This window comes from Choristoneura fumiferana, chromosome 21 (genome assembly GCF_025370935.1).
Source record: "Choristoneura fumiferana chromosome 21, NRCan_CFum_1, whole genome shotgun sequence".
NCBI lineage: Eukaryota > Metazoa > Arthropoda > Insecta > Lepidoptera > Tortricidae > Choristoneura > Choristoneura fumiferana.
The window spans coordinates 10039029-10056199 of NC_133492.1; the positions used below are offsets into that span (position 1 = coordinate 10039029).

At 37.2% G+C, this 17171-nt stretch overlaps 1 protein-coding gene across 1 annotated transcript; it reads right to left on the reverse strand.

Annotated features, from left to right (window-relative positions):
* Positions 1–7060: 7060 nt before the first annotated feature.
* Positions 7061–13841, reverse strand: LOC141439808 (uncharacterized). The gene is made up of 6 exons (XM_074104186.1): positions 13325–13841; positions 12472–12778; positions 11895–11991; positions 9474–9584; positions 8880–9041; positions 7061–8162 (listed from the first exon to the last, which is right to left on the reverse strand). The coding sequence occupies exons 1-6, from the start codon at positions 13776–13778 to the stop codon at positions 8109–8111; spliced, it is 1185 nt and encodes a 394-aa protein (XP_073960287.1). The 5' UTR covers positions 13779–13841; the 3' UTR covers positions 7061–8108.
* Positions 13842–17171: the final 3330 nt, after the last annotated feature.

The window sequence follows — 17171 nt, forward strand, 5'->3', positions numbered from 1 at the left end:
TTTTGTCTTGCGAAGATTGGTTAGCGGCCGTGTAAATGACGCTTGGCTGTGTGTGTACGTCGATTCGGACGCTAGTATGAAGTCGATCTACTACCTACGAAACGAAATCATGTTTCTTAACGGTTTTTAAAGAAAATAAAAGTCTATAACGAATAATTATTGGAGTAGACACATTAACTTATATATTAAAAAAGAGTTCTATCAGACAACATTTTTAATTTTCATTAAATTTTTATGGAATAATCGAGAAAAACTAACAAAAATGCAACGTTGCCAGCTCAGCAGGTATAAACGCTCTTAATAATAGTCTATTATTACAGTAGTGCAAAGAAACAACGCTTTATCTGAAAGTCCATCAACGAACGTTAGACAGAGCAATTAATAGTTTGTGGCCAGTTTTATGAACAAACTTTTTCGGATTGTTAAGAAGACTAATTACGGAGGTAGCTCGCACTCGATGGCAACTTGCACGAAACCATCCAATAAGACGATTCCTACTGATGTAACAAAAAAAAACAGAAAAGTGCAAGAAACTGAGCACTGGGAAAACTGCCAAAAAATAACTTAATGCTTCACTTTTTTTTCGTACTTAATACACTTGCTCAACGAAATCTCTGTTGGCCCAGTTAGTATGACACCTCTGGCGCACAGCCACAGGAGGTGTGGGTTCGAATCCCTTCTAAGGCGAATATTAGAAGGAAATAGCTATCAGTCAAATCATCTTCCTCCTGTGTAGTCCCACTAATAATAATCTAATTGCGAAAGTTTGTAAGTCTGTTTGTATCTTTGTTTGTTTGTTATTTCATCACGACTAAACCACTGAACCAATTTAGATGAAATTCAGTATACAAATAGTTTAAGTCCCGGGGAAGGACATGGGATAGTTATATCCCGGAAAATTGCATAGTTCCCGCGGGATACCGATAGCCGAATTTTATGCGGATGGAGTTTCGAGTAACGGCTAGAATTCCATAAATACCTACCTTAATTTTGCTAACGTGAGGATGTACCTATAATAAATGTGACAACTGTTCAAAGCATTGAAGCAATAGGTTTGAATACTACCATTTCTTGAGATGAATGCAAGTAACGTTTTGAACTTTCGTGATTTTCACTGATCAATGTGATCAAGTGCGGGTAGTTCGAAGGACTCGCGCTGCTAGGCAGACTTGACACCCCACACTTCAGTCTACTCGTGACCACGGTCACTGTAATGTTGCCGAAACATCGAGGTAAATATTACTCGTGTACACACACGATAAGTCCTGTGCGTGGTATTTTGACTTTCAATGTTGCGAATACACTACAGTAACACCGAAAAGTATGAGCTCTTTTTGGAAACTCTTTTTAAGACCAAAAACAATTTCATAGTTCCATTTAAGCAGTCGTGTGAAAGTAAACGCAGAGAAACACGCCGGCCATTCACGAGCAAATGAGATGTAAAACACAAAACACGGTCCTCTTATTTAAAGGCACTCTCGGAGTTCGTCGACGCAAACCTTAAACAAACAAATTGCTTGAAAAGCTGGAGGTCGTCTCCGAGTATTAGCCACATCGAAATCATAAAGAAGTGTGTTTGTGTTGTGTTCAAGAGAAGTCTCTTCGTTCCATTCTCCATACAAACGTAGTCCCGGTCTCATTTGAAAACTAGGCAACAGAAATAGATGAATTTTTTTAAGTATGGACTAGACGTAATTATCTATGCCTGTGGTTTTTCAGATTTTCATTTAAATGTGTAATATCAAAATTACAGGAGCTCAAAAGTCGACAAAAAAAGATGTCAACTTTGCACGAGAATTACGGACTAATAAAGCATTTTTACAAAAATCTAAAAAACCACAGGCATAGAAAATATAATGAATATAGATTGTAAAATATCATTCAACCCAAAATTCAACCGCCCAAATTTTGAAAAGCCTACAGCTACGGACGTCGTTGCGGAAGGCATGGGGGGACGGCTGCGAGCGCTTATGTCACGAGCGATAAAGACAGCAATATCCCAAACGAATACCCAACGCGGCCGCGCGGCCGGCAGGGAAACTTCTCTTAAGTTAAATATGGTTTATACGGACCAGTGACTTCTGGCACAGATTATACGACAACACAGCAAAGTATAACATAGCATAGCGTAGTAAGTATAGCATAGTTCGTGTTATCTATTTGTATCTATTCATATTGTTGTGTCTTGTTTTGTGAATAAAAGTATTTTTTTTATTTCATTGCATAGGCTACTAAATGGTTAATTATCCTAACTGTGAAGTTAGAGATCTCAGGTTTAATCCCGATTAGAGCAATAGCTTTTACACGAGTACAATAAATCATTCGATCATCGCATTCATCATCTTTATTCAAGCGAAAAATATAAGTAAGTAAATAAATATGTATAAAACGTGTTATTGTTTATTTTAGCTAGCTTTACAGGAACCGGCAAATGAAGTTAATTTCTCAAAATCACCTTTAACCCCTACTCTTTCCTGGTCTTGAACTCTCACTGTTTATAAGATAATCAATAACTAAGATACTCGTACCTGATTAATTAGTAACTAAAGTATTTTTTACATTTACAATCACAAATATTTGTTAAAATAACATAAATAATATTTATTAAACAAAATAAGGTTAAAAAAAGTAAGTTTTTATGACTCTGTTATTTGTCACTTCAATGTTTAACTTAAACTTGACGAGTGCGTCAAGTTTGTGAATTTTGCAATTCAACCTTTAATAATCATTGGGATTTTTAGGGTTCCATAGTCAACTAGGAAACCTTAATAGTTTCGTCATGTCTGTCCGTCTGTCTGTCTGTCTGCGGCTAAGCTCATAGACCATTAGTAGGTACTAGAAAGCTGTAATTTGGCATGAATATACATATCAGTCACGCCGATAAAGTGGTAAAATAAAAAAATAAACATTAAAATCGAGCGTAATCCTCTACAATCTAAACTGTTGGGTGGAAAAGTTTGAATAAATTCAAGATGGTAAATAGTAAGTAGGTATATCAAATTTACAAAAAAATATATAACGGCTAAGATTGCTTGAGAATTATTAGTAGTTTAAGAGTAAATAGCTGCCTAATATAGGTAAACTTGGAAGATTCCGGACACAATAAGTACGAATTAAATCATTAGAAAAATGTAACTTGATTTTTTCATAATGGCTACGGAACCCTATCTTGGGCGTGTCCAACACGCTCTTGGCCGGTTTGTTTTATTATGTTATGCTCTATTGTGTAGGTAGAGTGACGGGAGAACATTGTATCTGGGATGCAACCTTGCAGTTTCGTTCAATAACATGAATAATTAAGCAAGGTTGATTAAATTATCAAGCCATTATCAAATTATGCTAGGTATCTAGTTTAGAACCTTAATATTAATTCATATTAATTATGTCATATTGTCTGGTAATGTCCAATATTTGCCAAACAAGATATCTAATATTACTTTTACTACAAAGCCTCTATTACTAATGTTCCTAAAGTTCACAGGCAAAATAAAAATCAAGATTTCATTACGTTAAATGTAAACAGTCAGGATAAGTAATCATCTCTTTGTATAATATTTACACAGAGCTCTTCTAAGAGAATAACAATCAATCCTACTAATATTATAAGTGTAGAATTTTGTTTGTTTGTTTGTTTATACTCTTTTTTGTTCAAAAAGGAAAAACAAAAAGGTTACATAAATAAAAGTTGTGTTAAGTACAAAGGCGGACTTATCCCTGCAGGGATCTCTGCCAGTCAATTTTGTGCTGGTCACGCAAAAATTACTGAACGGATTATAATGAGATTTGTTATGCAGATAACTGGATCTTGGGAATAACATAGCCCTACTTCTTATCACGATAGTTTCACAAAATGAGAATGAAAGCCAAAAATTAAACCATTTAGTTTATGGCATGAAATTTGGCGCTATTTTTTCTTAAATAGGTATGCAAGGTCAAATGAAAACTACGTTGCCATTTTAGGAATTGCCTACCTTGGGGAATATTCCGAAATCCCGGAATTTCAAAAATTAAATTTAGATGTGGCTTAACACGAGTAAAACCATAGTTAAAGGCTAGTATTCCTAAAATAATCCTTTTGTTCTTAGTAAATACTGACAGAGATTTTTCTAATTCAATCATTTTATGCAAACAGAGATTCCGCTGTCTATTGTGTGTGTGAGCCATATTGAAAAACCTTTTAAATTTATTGAAATGCGTTTTAGCTATTTCTACCGTTTGTTCCATGGAAACAGAAAGAAGAAAATAGCAAATTAATTAAGTTTAAAACGTTATTATATATTGATTTTACTGTCTGACTCGGGATCCGGATATTGCATTGGTTTGTACACACAATATGTCGATACAATTGCAAGACAAGGGGCCCAAGAGAGTCCAGTTGCATTTATGTAGAAAACTAATATGTAGTATAGCTAGATTTACTAATTTTTAATTATTAACTTTGTCGAATGTCTTTTGAAGGACAACTTCAAAAGCAAAACAAAAAAAAATATATCATGAAACATAATTAGGGCAATTTAATTTTGTGGGTGTTTTTAAATTAATTCCTTCTTCTTAAGAAGCCAGTTCTTCATACAGAATTACTACTTGTAATACAATACAATACAGGAACACATTACTGACTACCACAATCTGTGACCACAATATACCTAATAAGCGGTACAGAAAACAGAGGTAAGTAAATATTTAAACTCTAAAAACCTGCTCAGTAAATACTTAGTAGTTACTTATTGGCAATTTAATACTGTGGGCATATTATAACTTTTTTTGGGTGTTTTTGTACGAACTATTTTTCCTTTAGAAGCCAATTTCTCATACAAAATTACTACGTAATTAATTATAACATAATACAATGGCTTTTTATTGAACACCGCAGTATAATAAGAAAACAAGTACAAAAAACGGAGATACAATATTTACACTTTTAAAGAAAAATCCTACTCATTAAATACGCAGTAGTTTCTTCTTGAATCCAATTATGTTTTCTGAAATTACCAACCGAATAAAGCCGTTCACGCTACGTGCCGTTTCAGAAATAACTTTCTGCGGTAGACAAAGAACTCCGCACACGTCGGGCACGTTAAACGCGAAACTCTTGCGAAAATCGCCGAACACCCTTTTCTTTATCCGTTTGCTTCTCATTTTAATTCAATTTACTGGATGAGGGAGAAAAAGTAATCTCCAGGGCTGGGTCGGGACACGGTACAGAGAGATTGGAAGTCATCGACACAGTATTGGGACGAACTCATATACTTTTATGACGGCGAAAGTTTTTTTATTCACGGCAAAAGAAAAAAAGATTCCCGATTCAGTCACCTCGCACATATGGGCCGCTTCGTGAATGCTTAAAATATCTATCAATGTCTGTAAGTATACAAAAAATCCTTCAATACCCTCTGTCTGTCGCCAACGCCACCACATTAGTACGAGTATTTCCGAAATAAATTGTCATATAAAATATCTTTGCGACGAGTATGCGAGCGATATAAAGTATAAAGGAGAATCAAATTATCGAGGCAAGCTTTTCGTTTTTAAACACGAGTCCTTAATTAGTACGAATTATTCGGGGTACCTCTTACCTGACGATAACGATTAATTCTGTAGAAAGTCATTTACCTACTTATTTATACTAAGAACATCAGTGACAAAAAACTTGTCACATAAAAAAACATTACACCTACGTACAGTAAGTAAAATAGTAGATTGTACAACGAGAGCATAAAACGAGCCATTTTACCCGAGGCGTTCACATAGCCTCCCGAGCCGGCACGGCGGGGTTGGATAGACACGTCGAGGGGAAAATGGGTTTAATGCTTTACACTCTGCTTTTCACTTCGATTTAGAGGAAATTAAATATTCGTAAGTTGTGTTACCGGCCACAGTTATTCCTGCGGGCCCTTTCCGCATTTTCTTATATTTCCGTCGCTTGAGAAAATTTATTTGGCCCCCAGAAAGGAAGAATAATACTAGACCGGACCCGAATAGCGAATGTGCGACACGCCGCACCTAATATATCACGGGCCACGACTTTAATCTTCCCGTTTTACCCGCCAAGTATTGCGTAGTGCGTGCATGACACAAGTAATGTCGAGGACGAGTGGCGTATGATGCAAGTCAAATGGGAACGTGTAGTAAATTTATTTATACTACCTACACCTGTGGTTTCGCTCGCGTGAGCCATAGATCTGATAGTTGAACTAAAGTTCCGGGATTCGCGCTAAAGCGCTCGGTTGTTTTAGGCCAGTCTATCCCAAAGTGCGCGATAACGCCCCCTTGTGGGCGCTGGAGGCCTAGAGTGGGGCGGTAATGGGCCCAGAAAATCTTCACATTTGTGCCTTTATTAGGCGAGACTATTATATTATTGAGGTTTTTAGATGAAAAAAAAAATGCGTGGCGCTACAAAATAACTGATTTTCAAAGTGGACGTATTTCGTCTAAATAAGTTTGGGAACCTCTGAAGCTGAGTTAAACGCAATGCGTTTGCTGCACATCAATTTTGCATCTGATAATCTTATTACCAAACACTGTCTCACGCGGTGAGCGCAGCGGCAAGCGCATAGATTATTGCATTGTGTAACTCTTTATTGTACATAAAATATATGAAAATAATAGTTACCAAACAAAGAGATGTACAAAGGCGATCTTATCCCTTAAATGGATACCTTCTAGTACAAAATCATACAAAATTGTTGTGCGTCAAATGCATTGCGTTTATCGCATAAAACAACCGAGCGCTTAAAATCCATATTCATATTCATTTATTGCTATCATGTTCATTTGTACAATTATTGTAGATCTTAAAGTAAACATGCCAGTAGGTACATCATACCCTGTCAGGGCACTGCAATTTTCTTAGATTCTAAATTGTTTATTAAATTTAAATTGTTCGATAGGCACATTATTTGAACATTTGAACTAAGTGAAGGAAAATCAATTCTTAACAACAATATTACTACAATAATAATTATTAATTACTTATTATGATTGTGCCGTCCCCGGTTTCAGAATAGGACGCAGGCATCTCTTCTCGTCGGTGTTGTAATAGGCGACTAAGGGACTTGATATAAGGCTGGGCAGAAGTGCTCTCTACTGTCATCTAGAAACTCCGGACTCTAGCCTAGCTCTGGTGTGGAAGGCAGGGGGAAACTACCATACTATTTGTCCAATAAATTCCACCAGTTTCCGACCGAGTTGGCCTGAGAATGAACATGGACAAGACGCAAGTCATGCCTAATGTCCATGTTGGCACACCAACTCCCGTAATAGTCGGAGGCTCTGCGCTCGAAGTTGTTGACAACTATGTATACCTAGGACAAACGGTCCAGTTAGGTAGGTCCAACTTCGAGAAAGAGATCACTCGTCGAATCCGACTCGGCTGGGCAGCGTTCGGGAAGCTTCGCAGTGTCTTTTCATCCAATTTACCGCAGTGTTTGAAGTCAAAAGTCTTTGACCAGTGTGTGTTGCCAGTGATGACATACGGATCTTTGACGTGGGCGCTAATGATGGGCCTCATGAGGAAGCTCAAAGTCACTCAAAGGGCTATGGAGAGGGCTATGCTCAGGGTTTCTCTACGGGATAGAATCAGAAATAATGATATCCGCAGTAGAACTAAGGTTACCGACATAGCCCGAAGAATTGTGAAACTGAAGTGGCAGTGGGCGGGGCACATTGCTCGCAGGACTGACGGCCGATGGGGTTAAAATGTTCTTGAATGGCGTCCGCGGACCGGGAGACGAGCTATCGGTAGGCCTCCAACAAGATGGAGCGACGACCTGGTTAAGATCGCGGGATCGCGGTGGATGCGAAAAGCTCAAGACCGGTCTGAGTGGATAGCCTTGGGGGAGGCCTATGTCCAGCAATGGACGTCTTTCGGCTGACATGATGATGATGATGATGAAATCAAAAAATAAATCCTAAATTATACCAATAATACCGTACCTACACAATATATTGTGCGACGCGATTGTGCCCGAATGCTAATAAAATTTCGCTGTCGCGACTAAATCTACAGTCATAATAATGTTGACGAAGCAGTAGGTAACGTTCGAGCTCTTTCATCTTATTTCGTCACATATTGTATGGAATATTTAATATTACGAACTCCTGTCGTATTACTCGTTTTGTGCGTAGAACAACGCAAATACTGAATACGTGCTCCTTACAACCTGAAAGAACAATTTCAGTCGTTAATATTTCCAACTAATAGGTAGGTACATAAATAAATAACAAACTGAAGAAAACACGGTAAAAAGATACCTACATGTTGAAAATCTATGAAAGATCAAGAGAAAAAATCTGATATTGCTTATTAGTTTAAAACAAATTATTATATATAAAATAAAAAATGCCAAACCAATGTATTTACATCATCATCATTCATCATTTATTTATTTCAAGGAGAGCAAACAGAAGCAAATGTAAACATATTAATTATGTACTTATAAAATAGATAAAATCTTACATTCTTTTACTCCCTAACAAGCTCCCACTTTAGTGGGTTAAGTGATTTATGTACGAGTAGACTTACACTTAACACTGTGTTACAATAAAGTTTCATAAATTTCGTTATCATTATCATCATCATCATATTTACAAGCTCCACTCCCCTCTCTAATATCTTGTAAACTTTTCGACCAGTACAATCTATTAATGATATAGTCCCTAGTTTATATGTTTGTGAAATATGCAACTTTGTCATTCGCATTTGGCGAACTTCAAAAGGAAAACCAAGTCAATGTACTAAGTCGTACAATTGAAACATACAAACTAGTTTTTCCTAATCCATGAAAATCAGACATTTTATATCATAATATTAACTCAGCAAAGCTTTTACAGCTTCATAGAAAAAATGAAAAAATACTAATAGAAAGGACATTGCGTACCGTTAAGAAAGTTCCATAGGTAAGTTGAAGCATTTTGAACGCTTTCATGACGAGAGGGCGTTGAGCGCTCGCGCACGCCATAAGCACCAGTCGGCGCAGGTTGCGGCGCATTGGGCAGGCGTGCCAGCCGCAGTAGAAGATCGAGTCGGAAAGGAGAGATGCCTTTTAAGAAATATATTAAAAATAAACATCATCATCATCATCCCAGCCTATAAACGAGCGAGACGTACGGTCCATGACTTTAATTCATGAGCCACCATTGGAAACTTTTCGAAGGAAAAGTCATTACGATTTTCCTTGTTAATTAATGCGATGTCACTATGACATTTACTGTGAAATGGTTCCATGGTGGCTCATGAATTAAATCCTTAACCGTACGCACAGAATGAGAAGGCTTGGGCCGTAAGTACCACGCGGGCCCAGTGCGGATTGGGAACTAAAAAATAATCACTTTAATTTTCAACTGACCTCAAAAAAAACTTGGCCTGGCTTTATGTGTTTTTTTTTTAATTATATAACAGTGTGTTATGGCTACCTATTTATATTGATTATTAAATCAATTAAAGCACATATTACCGTATTAAAACAACTCACCTGGTATGTGATTTCTCCAGCGTTACACAGGAAAAGTGCCAAGAGAAAGAATAAAGCAGCTACAAAGAAAATTATTTTCATTCCCGCGACGAACGTCAAGTCGCTTGAGAGCTGAAAGATAAGGTATTAACAAGAGATATTTTCATTTTCCTTGTAGAGGTCACACACGAATTAAACTTGTTTTTAACCCCCGACGCAAAAAGAGGGGTGTTATAAGTTTGACCGCTATGTGTGTCTGTGTGTCTGTATGTCTGTGTGTCTGTCTGTGGCACCAAAGCTCTTAAACGTGTAGACCGATTTGAATGCGTTTTTTTTATTTCAAAGCAGGTTTTTCAGCGATGGATCTGAGACATGTTTTATCAAAATCGGTTCAGCCGTTTCAAGATTATCAGCTCTTTTGTTCGCTGCGGTAGGAATCTTTGACGCATAATGGTATTTACTTTACTTTCAAACATATGTGGGACCTAAAATTTGAAACAGCCATGTATGCTATATAACTATGCAAGATTATGGAATTCTGGGCCTGATGCTGCAGCCAGGATATCCAGAACACTAGTAGGTACACTCTTGATAAAACCATAGCAGATATATCGTGTTTGGATTCGTTTCGATCAGTATTTAATTCTACATACAATGCAATGGTGGTAACAGGATGAGCTGATGCTGCAGCCAGGATATCCAGCACACTAGTACACTCTATATAAAATAATAGCACATATGTCGTGTTTGGATTCGTTTTGATCAGTATTTGATTCTACATACAATGCAGTGGTGGCAACTCGACGAGCTGATGCTGCAGCCAGGATATCCAGCACACCAGTATACTCTTGAAAAAATAATAGCAGATATGTCGTGTTTGATTCATTTTGATCAGTATTTGATTCTACATACAATGCAATGGTGGCAACACGATGAGCTGATGCTGCAGCCAGGATATCCAACACACTAGTACACTTTTAAAAAAATAATATACCAAAGTTTAAAAAACATGAAATAAAAAAACTTAAATTAAAAATTTAAAAAACCCCTGACACGAAATAACGCCAGCAAAAATAAAAATAAAAACACCCGAAAAAAAACGCCGCCGAAAAAGACAACTAAAAAGTAAAAAATAATTATGCACTACCTAGCTGTTGCCCTAGATGAAGTCGCATCTGCGAAGAATTCGTTTATCCCTATCCCGCGGGACTATGCTGATTTCCCGCAAAATTAGCCTAAGTTAATTTAGTATAAGTACCTAGTAATATTTTTTTTATCTAAGCGTCGTCAGTGTCGGGGGACCGCTAAAGTTAATACTTTAAAAATAGAACATATGTACTTTAGTTTCCTGTTAACCTTAAACCGCGGGATAGGGATAAACGAACTCTTCGCAGATGAAGTCGCAGGCAACAGCTAGGTAGTACTTAATTATTTTTTATTTTTAGTTGTATTTTTTTACCTCACTGGCTGACTGAGTTAACTGCTTTATTTTGGACAGTACTTTGAAATGCCTCATGTGACAGCATCGCAAAGCGGTTCGCTCATTCAGTATTTTTTTATTTCTTTCGGCTTATATATGTCGGCAGCCAATCGTAAAATCCGCCAGATCACGAAATTCCTAGGCATATCGTGAAATTGCGCCAATTCATTAATTGGTTAAGGGACATCCGCCATATCGTTCAAAACTCACCGTTTAACGTGTGACTAGGCATATATCATGAAACGCCACCATTTCATGGTTTGGCCAGTTTAGACAGATCATGAAATTCCTGGGCATATCATGAAACGCCGCCTTATCGGTCCTGGCACTTCGCAGGCCGTTGCCGCGGCACGTTCGCTTCGCTCGCTCGGCTCGTGCGTTGTGGTTACAATTCATACTACTTAAATTTCTTTCGTCGCTCGTCGCTCGTCGTACCTAAATTTTTCTTTTTTTATGCATATCACGATGTGCCCGGTATAGAGCTAGGAATATCGACGAATGCGTTGCTCTAATCTATCTGACGTAGGTATTGTTTCGTGATATGATGATATGAAATGGCACCATTTCACGATATCTAGGCATATCGTGAAATGGCGCCATTTCCTATCTGCCTAGGAATTTCGTGATCTGGCGGATTTTACGATCGGCCGCCGACATATAAGCACGCCTAAATTTAACTCTTAATGACGAAGGTTTTCAAATCTATTCATAACTTTCCAGACATAGCATGTATACCTAATGCCATCTACGAAGACGCGTGATTTTATCAAAATAGACATTAATGGCCTTGTTATAAAAACCACGGCACGCGTCATCGTGAATGACTCTACCCATAGACGTTTACGCATCAACTGTCAATGATTCTTCTCTATTCTCTCAGGGCTACGAGTGTTATCGCAGCAAAGAAATACGAAAACGAGTACAGCAGGTTACAGCAAATTGATTTTAAATTGGCAACTTACGGCTATTTGTAGCAGCAGGGACACGGCCGAACCGGAACTCTGGCATACTTGTAACGCCATTACTGTCCCAAATGAGCGGTCAATGTCTTTTGACAACCTTACAAAATAAGTAACTTTAGGTGAAATAGAGATAAAATAAAATGAATCTTAATTACTCGTCGAGTTTGTGCTCAGACTACAATATATCTTAATTGCTTCTCCGCTACTAACAGTTAAGCTTTAGTAGTGGAGAAGCACGGTAAAACTATTGCCCTTTTCAACATAATTCCAGGTAGCCAAGTGTTTATATAGACTACTTGGCGAAATTCGGATCTGAGTAGGTAAGTAAGCAACCACCAAGTAACCACTTAACTACCCAGTATTTTATTTTAGGTGAAATAGAGATAAAATAAAATGAAGCGTAATTGCTCGTTGAGTTTGTGCTCAAACTGCAATACTTCTTACTTACTTCTCCGCTACTAACAGGTTCTTTAGACTACTCGGACAAGTTCGGATTTCAGTAGGTAAGTAAGTAACCACTTGACTACCCAGTATTTTTTTCTGTACCTATCCCAATATAATATAACATTATACAAACCTGAGAAGATCCCTGTGCATCACGATCCCTTCAATTAATCCAGTTTGCAATTTATTTGCAGCAAATTCCTCGTTTCCACCGTAGTTATTTTTGTCAAAATCTACTCTCAAATTTTCCAAATAGATTCTCAGAGTGATAAACTTATATTTATACATGATCAAGGTTACCATAACAAAAGAGTCAATTGCTATCATAGTCACCATAAGAACGCACAAGACCCATGTCGTAAAGAATCTGAATAAGACAGCTGTAAGTGAATCGTCTTCGTAAAATGGCCAGTATGTCACAACTGTAATGAAATGAGATCCTGCAACAGAAAAGTGAGACGTATTTGTTTGTCCACCATCGCTTTCGTTCATTTTTATTTAACACATAGGTACTTAGCTACCCTGTTATTTGAAACAAGTCTTACTTTGAACCAGTTTCACTTTACTTGTAGGTCCCTAGCGTAACAGTAAAGTAAAATCTCCTGTAGGTAAACTTATGAGGAAAATGACGAACTATGACATATCTCAGCCTATTAAGAAAAAAAACAAACAACTCAAAATATGAAGAATTGAAGATTCTAAAAATCATTCTTGTAGTTTTGTAGCTTCTTTACACGTGTAAGAAGCAAATGAACAGATTGATCTACTCGTACTTTTAATGGAGAGTTCCATTCAAAATACGAATAAATTACAATTAAAATGTTATGCCTCCACACATGCTTCATGCTGAACTCATAACATCTAAAAATACATTCTGCTTCCTAGATATATATTTTGAACAGATTTCCACGATTATAGCAACCCTTAGAAAGCAGATGTAACAGACCACAATAAAACAAATTACTTAAGTATAAGTAGGTACATACCAGTTTGCATTTTCCTTATTCCCTCGAAAACAAAACACGCGCAGGATCCGTAAACTGCGGTCACGTAAGCGTAAACGTTCATTTTCATGATCTTGTAGTTCTCAGCCACTGTCTTTTCCACCTCATACGCTTCACATATTCCCACCATTTTGTAGTTTAATTCCTTCACTAGCTTTCTGTTACTCATGACGGAGAATATCTTTATCATGACTATAGTGTGGCTAACCGCAAACGTCACAGAGTCGCTCTTTTCATCCTTAGGCAAGTCTGCGAACACTGCCGCTATAATTTCTAATATGGTCATGGACACATAAATGAAAAACAGTGCATAGCAAATCATCACATATAAAAAGCTTTTGTCGTTCCCAATTACTCCCTCTTCATACCAAAAATCACCGGCGCCTGCTAAGTATATCTTTCTGCATAAGTTTTTTAAAATGTATCGGTTTTTCATTTTTATTACTTATTTATACGTCCAAATAACGTAGGTACTTCTCAAGTTTTGATTTTATAAGACAGTTTGTAAGACTAAATGCCGTGCCAGACTAAACTAAATAGGCGATTTTTTTATATCGCATGACGCTAGCGTAAATTAGCTTTTATTAGAGCCATTAAAAAGTTATATAATAAGGTAGTAACGCTCTTGTTCAGTAGCACCCGATCAAACATGTAAATGCTTTTAATTTAATGGTATCTTTTATAGGATTCCGTCATTCCCGGGAACCGTAACTGGTAAGGTACCTAACGTATTTCAGCTACAACCCGTACCGCATTTCGGTACCGGTTGTGGCTCAAATGAGTGAAGCCAAATTGGTACTCTAATGAACACATACATACCAGGTAAATTTCGTACCTAGTTACTTATATTACTACGTTTACCAAATTGTTATACTTATGTGTTAGATGAAAAATATGCAAGTACAAGATAGGCAAAGTTAGTGGACAGGTCTGTTCTGTACCTAGGTACTTTTGCAATTGTTTATTTTTTTGCTACATTTACGGAACTCTTCCACGCAATAAATAAACAATAAATTAAGTGAATAAATGAAGTCACTATGTACAAAAGTTTATTTGTAATGACAAAGAAAGTGTGAAACTTTAGTAGGACAAAAACGACAAATTACGTAGAAGTCAGTAATTGTTTTAAACAGTTTCAAGAATACGAACAATGTCCTAATGGCCACTTATAAAAAGTGACGTAGAATTTCCTAACTTTCAATTCATAAAAGTTTTAGTCTTTTAAAGTACTGTTTCAGGATGTCCAATGCTCAAATTTTACAAGAATCTTTGTAATTCAATAAACTACGCTAATTAATTTGCTTCTCCACTAAAAAACGCACAAAGGTATTTGTCTAAACAAATCAGGGAAAAAATAGATAAATGTTTTTGCACTTAGTACTTATTACTTTTATTATAAATGCAAAAGTTTGTAAGTCTGTTTGTTTGTTTGTAACCTCTTCACGTCTAAACCGCTGAACCGATTTGATGATGAAGTTTGGTGTACAGATAGTTTTAGTTCCGGGAAAGGATATAGGATAGTTTTTATCCCGGAAAATTGCATAGTTCCCGCAGGATAGCAATGAATAAACTCTACGCAGATGGAGTCGCAAGCAATAACTAGTAATCAAGAAAAGTTGGAAGTTCGCTAATTCATACAATTACGAAAGATTGAACTTCCAAAGGGTACATATGAAAAACGAAATTCCGAAAGTCGGAATCACGAACATCAAAATACCGATTTTTATAATTCCGAATGTTTTAAAACTCCTAATATGACTATTCCGATTCTTCATAACTCCGATTTTTATAAATCCGAAAATTAAAAATACCTAATGTTTTTCAAAATTCCGAATTTTAATAAACCGAACAAAAAGAAGTCTGACTCAATGATAATCCGAAATATCAAAAATACGAATTCCGATTACTAAAATATCGATTTTCAAAATTCCGAATATCATTACACCGATCAAAAATAAGCTATGTAGTTTAGATTGGCCTGAAACAGTATTTACTGTTATTGATTTTCAGCAATGTGACATAAGGTCGACGGAGCTCCGCTTCGCGGAGCTTCTATTTCGCGCAGTTATGGCGCTTTGCGCCTTGTCGCAATTCTAACCTAATGTTACCTAAGTATGCAGGTCAATTTATCTAAATTGATTGATATTAATTCGAGATTCAAAATCAAGATTCCGATTATTAAAACCACGAAGTTTATTTTGCCGAATGTCATATTTCCGAATTAGCGATGTCATTTCGGAAAATTGATAATCGGAATACTGTATTTCGGGCCAATAACATTTCATGCATTTTCAATCTTCGGAATTTTAAAAATCGGATATTAAAAAAAACGATATTTTGAAATTCGGAAAAAATAAATTTCGTGTTTTTAAGTAATCGGAATTATATGTCTTAGGAATTGTGAAAATCGGAGTTTTGAAAATCGGAATTAGCAAATTCGGAATAAAATATTTTGGAGTATTTGGGTGCTCCCCCTGTAAATAAATAAAAAACTACATAATTTTGGTATTTTGGGCTCCGGTCGATTAAAGATACGGCTGTACTTTTACAGCAATGAACAAGTTTTATTAGAAGTTACAGAAAGAATGACTCACTTAACCTGAAATATTATTGAAATGACTCGTGAAAGATATTAAGTTGTCTGCAATTTGTGTCGACCACCGCCGCCGCAGCTTCCACTGGCAAATAGCCAGACCCCACCGCCATGACTAACGAAAATCAGAAAAATCGCTCATAATTCCAATTTCTGACAACATACGTGCTTTTTGACAGAAATTAATCTATTGGGGCTATATTTAATATATTGACCCGGATAACTCACGTCTTAAATCGAGTTTAGCCCGACATGTTTCTTAGGAGCAACGCGACTCGGCGGCTGCAGCAACACGCGCACTGCGCTCCGCCGCTCATCTCGCGCGACTACCCGACGAAAGTCTTAAATCGAGTTGAAGATTAGCCCGAAACATGACGGGCTAAACTCGATTTAAGAGGGAGTTATCCGGGTCAATATATTTAATATGAGTGAGTCTCACGGTAGTTTCATGTGCTATTGGGCCTATATTCGTCGTGGCAGCTTAGCGGCTTCCCTTTGGCCTCTTAAATCTCTAGTCATGGTTTTGTACCCGCGGGCTAGCACGCCTCTGCGTTTTTCGTAATTAATGTTTTTTTTTATAAAACGAGGGGGCAAACGAGCAGACGGGTCACCTGATGGAGAGCGATCAACACCGCCCATGGACACCCGCAACACGAGTGGAATCACAGGTGCGTTGCCGACCCTTTTAGGAATAAAATGTGCAAAATTATGTGTAATATTTATCTACTACTTATTAAGTTTAAATAACCCAGCACACACCTGCGAAGACTGATGTATGAAATTCCCAATCCACACTGGATCTGCGTGGGAACTACGAGCTCCTCATTCTGAGAGGCCTGTGCCCTGCGGGAGGGCGTACATATTATTATATACATAGGCCGATATAAAACGATAAGGCTAAAAAAAAGAACGATAAGGCGTTTAGGAGATTACATTCCTAAATTTTAAAAGTAACCGTTTAATATTATTTGAAACGTTATTACTTATTTTTGGACCCGGCCGTGGGGCCATTATACGCACTTAGTCGATTTTTCAGAATGCCACCTCCATCTGCATTTTGCAGCGGTGCCGCGGCGCAGCAAACTGCAGACCACTAGCAGGCTTCAGCGTTGTATCAGTTATTTATTGCACGCCTCTTTATTGCCTAGCTGCGGATTTGGGTATAGATTCGGTCCGTATATAGACACGGTTTCTACACAATCGGCCCGCTTGCTCTAACTTAGTTTTAAACGGTGC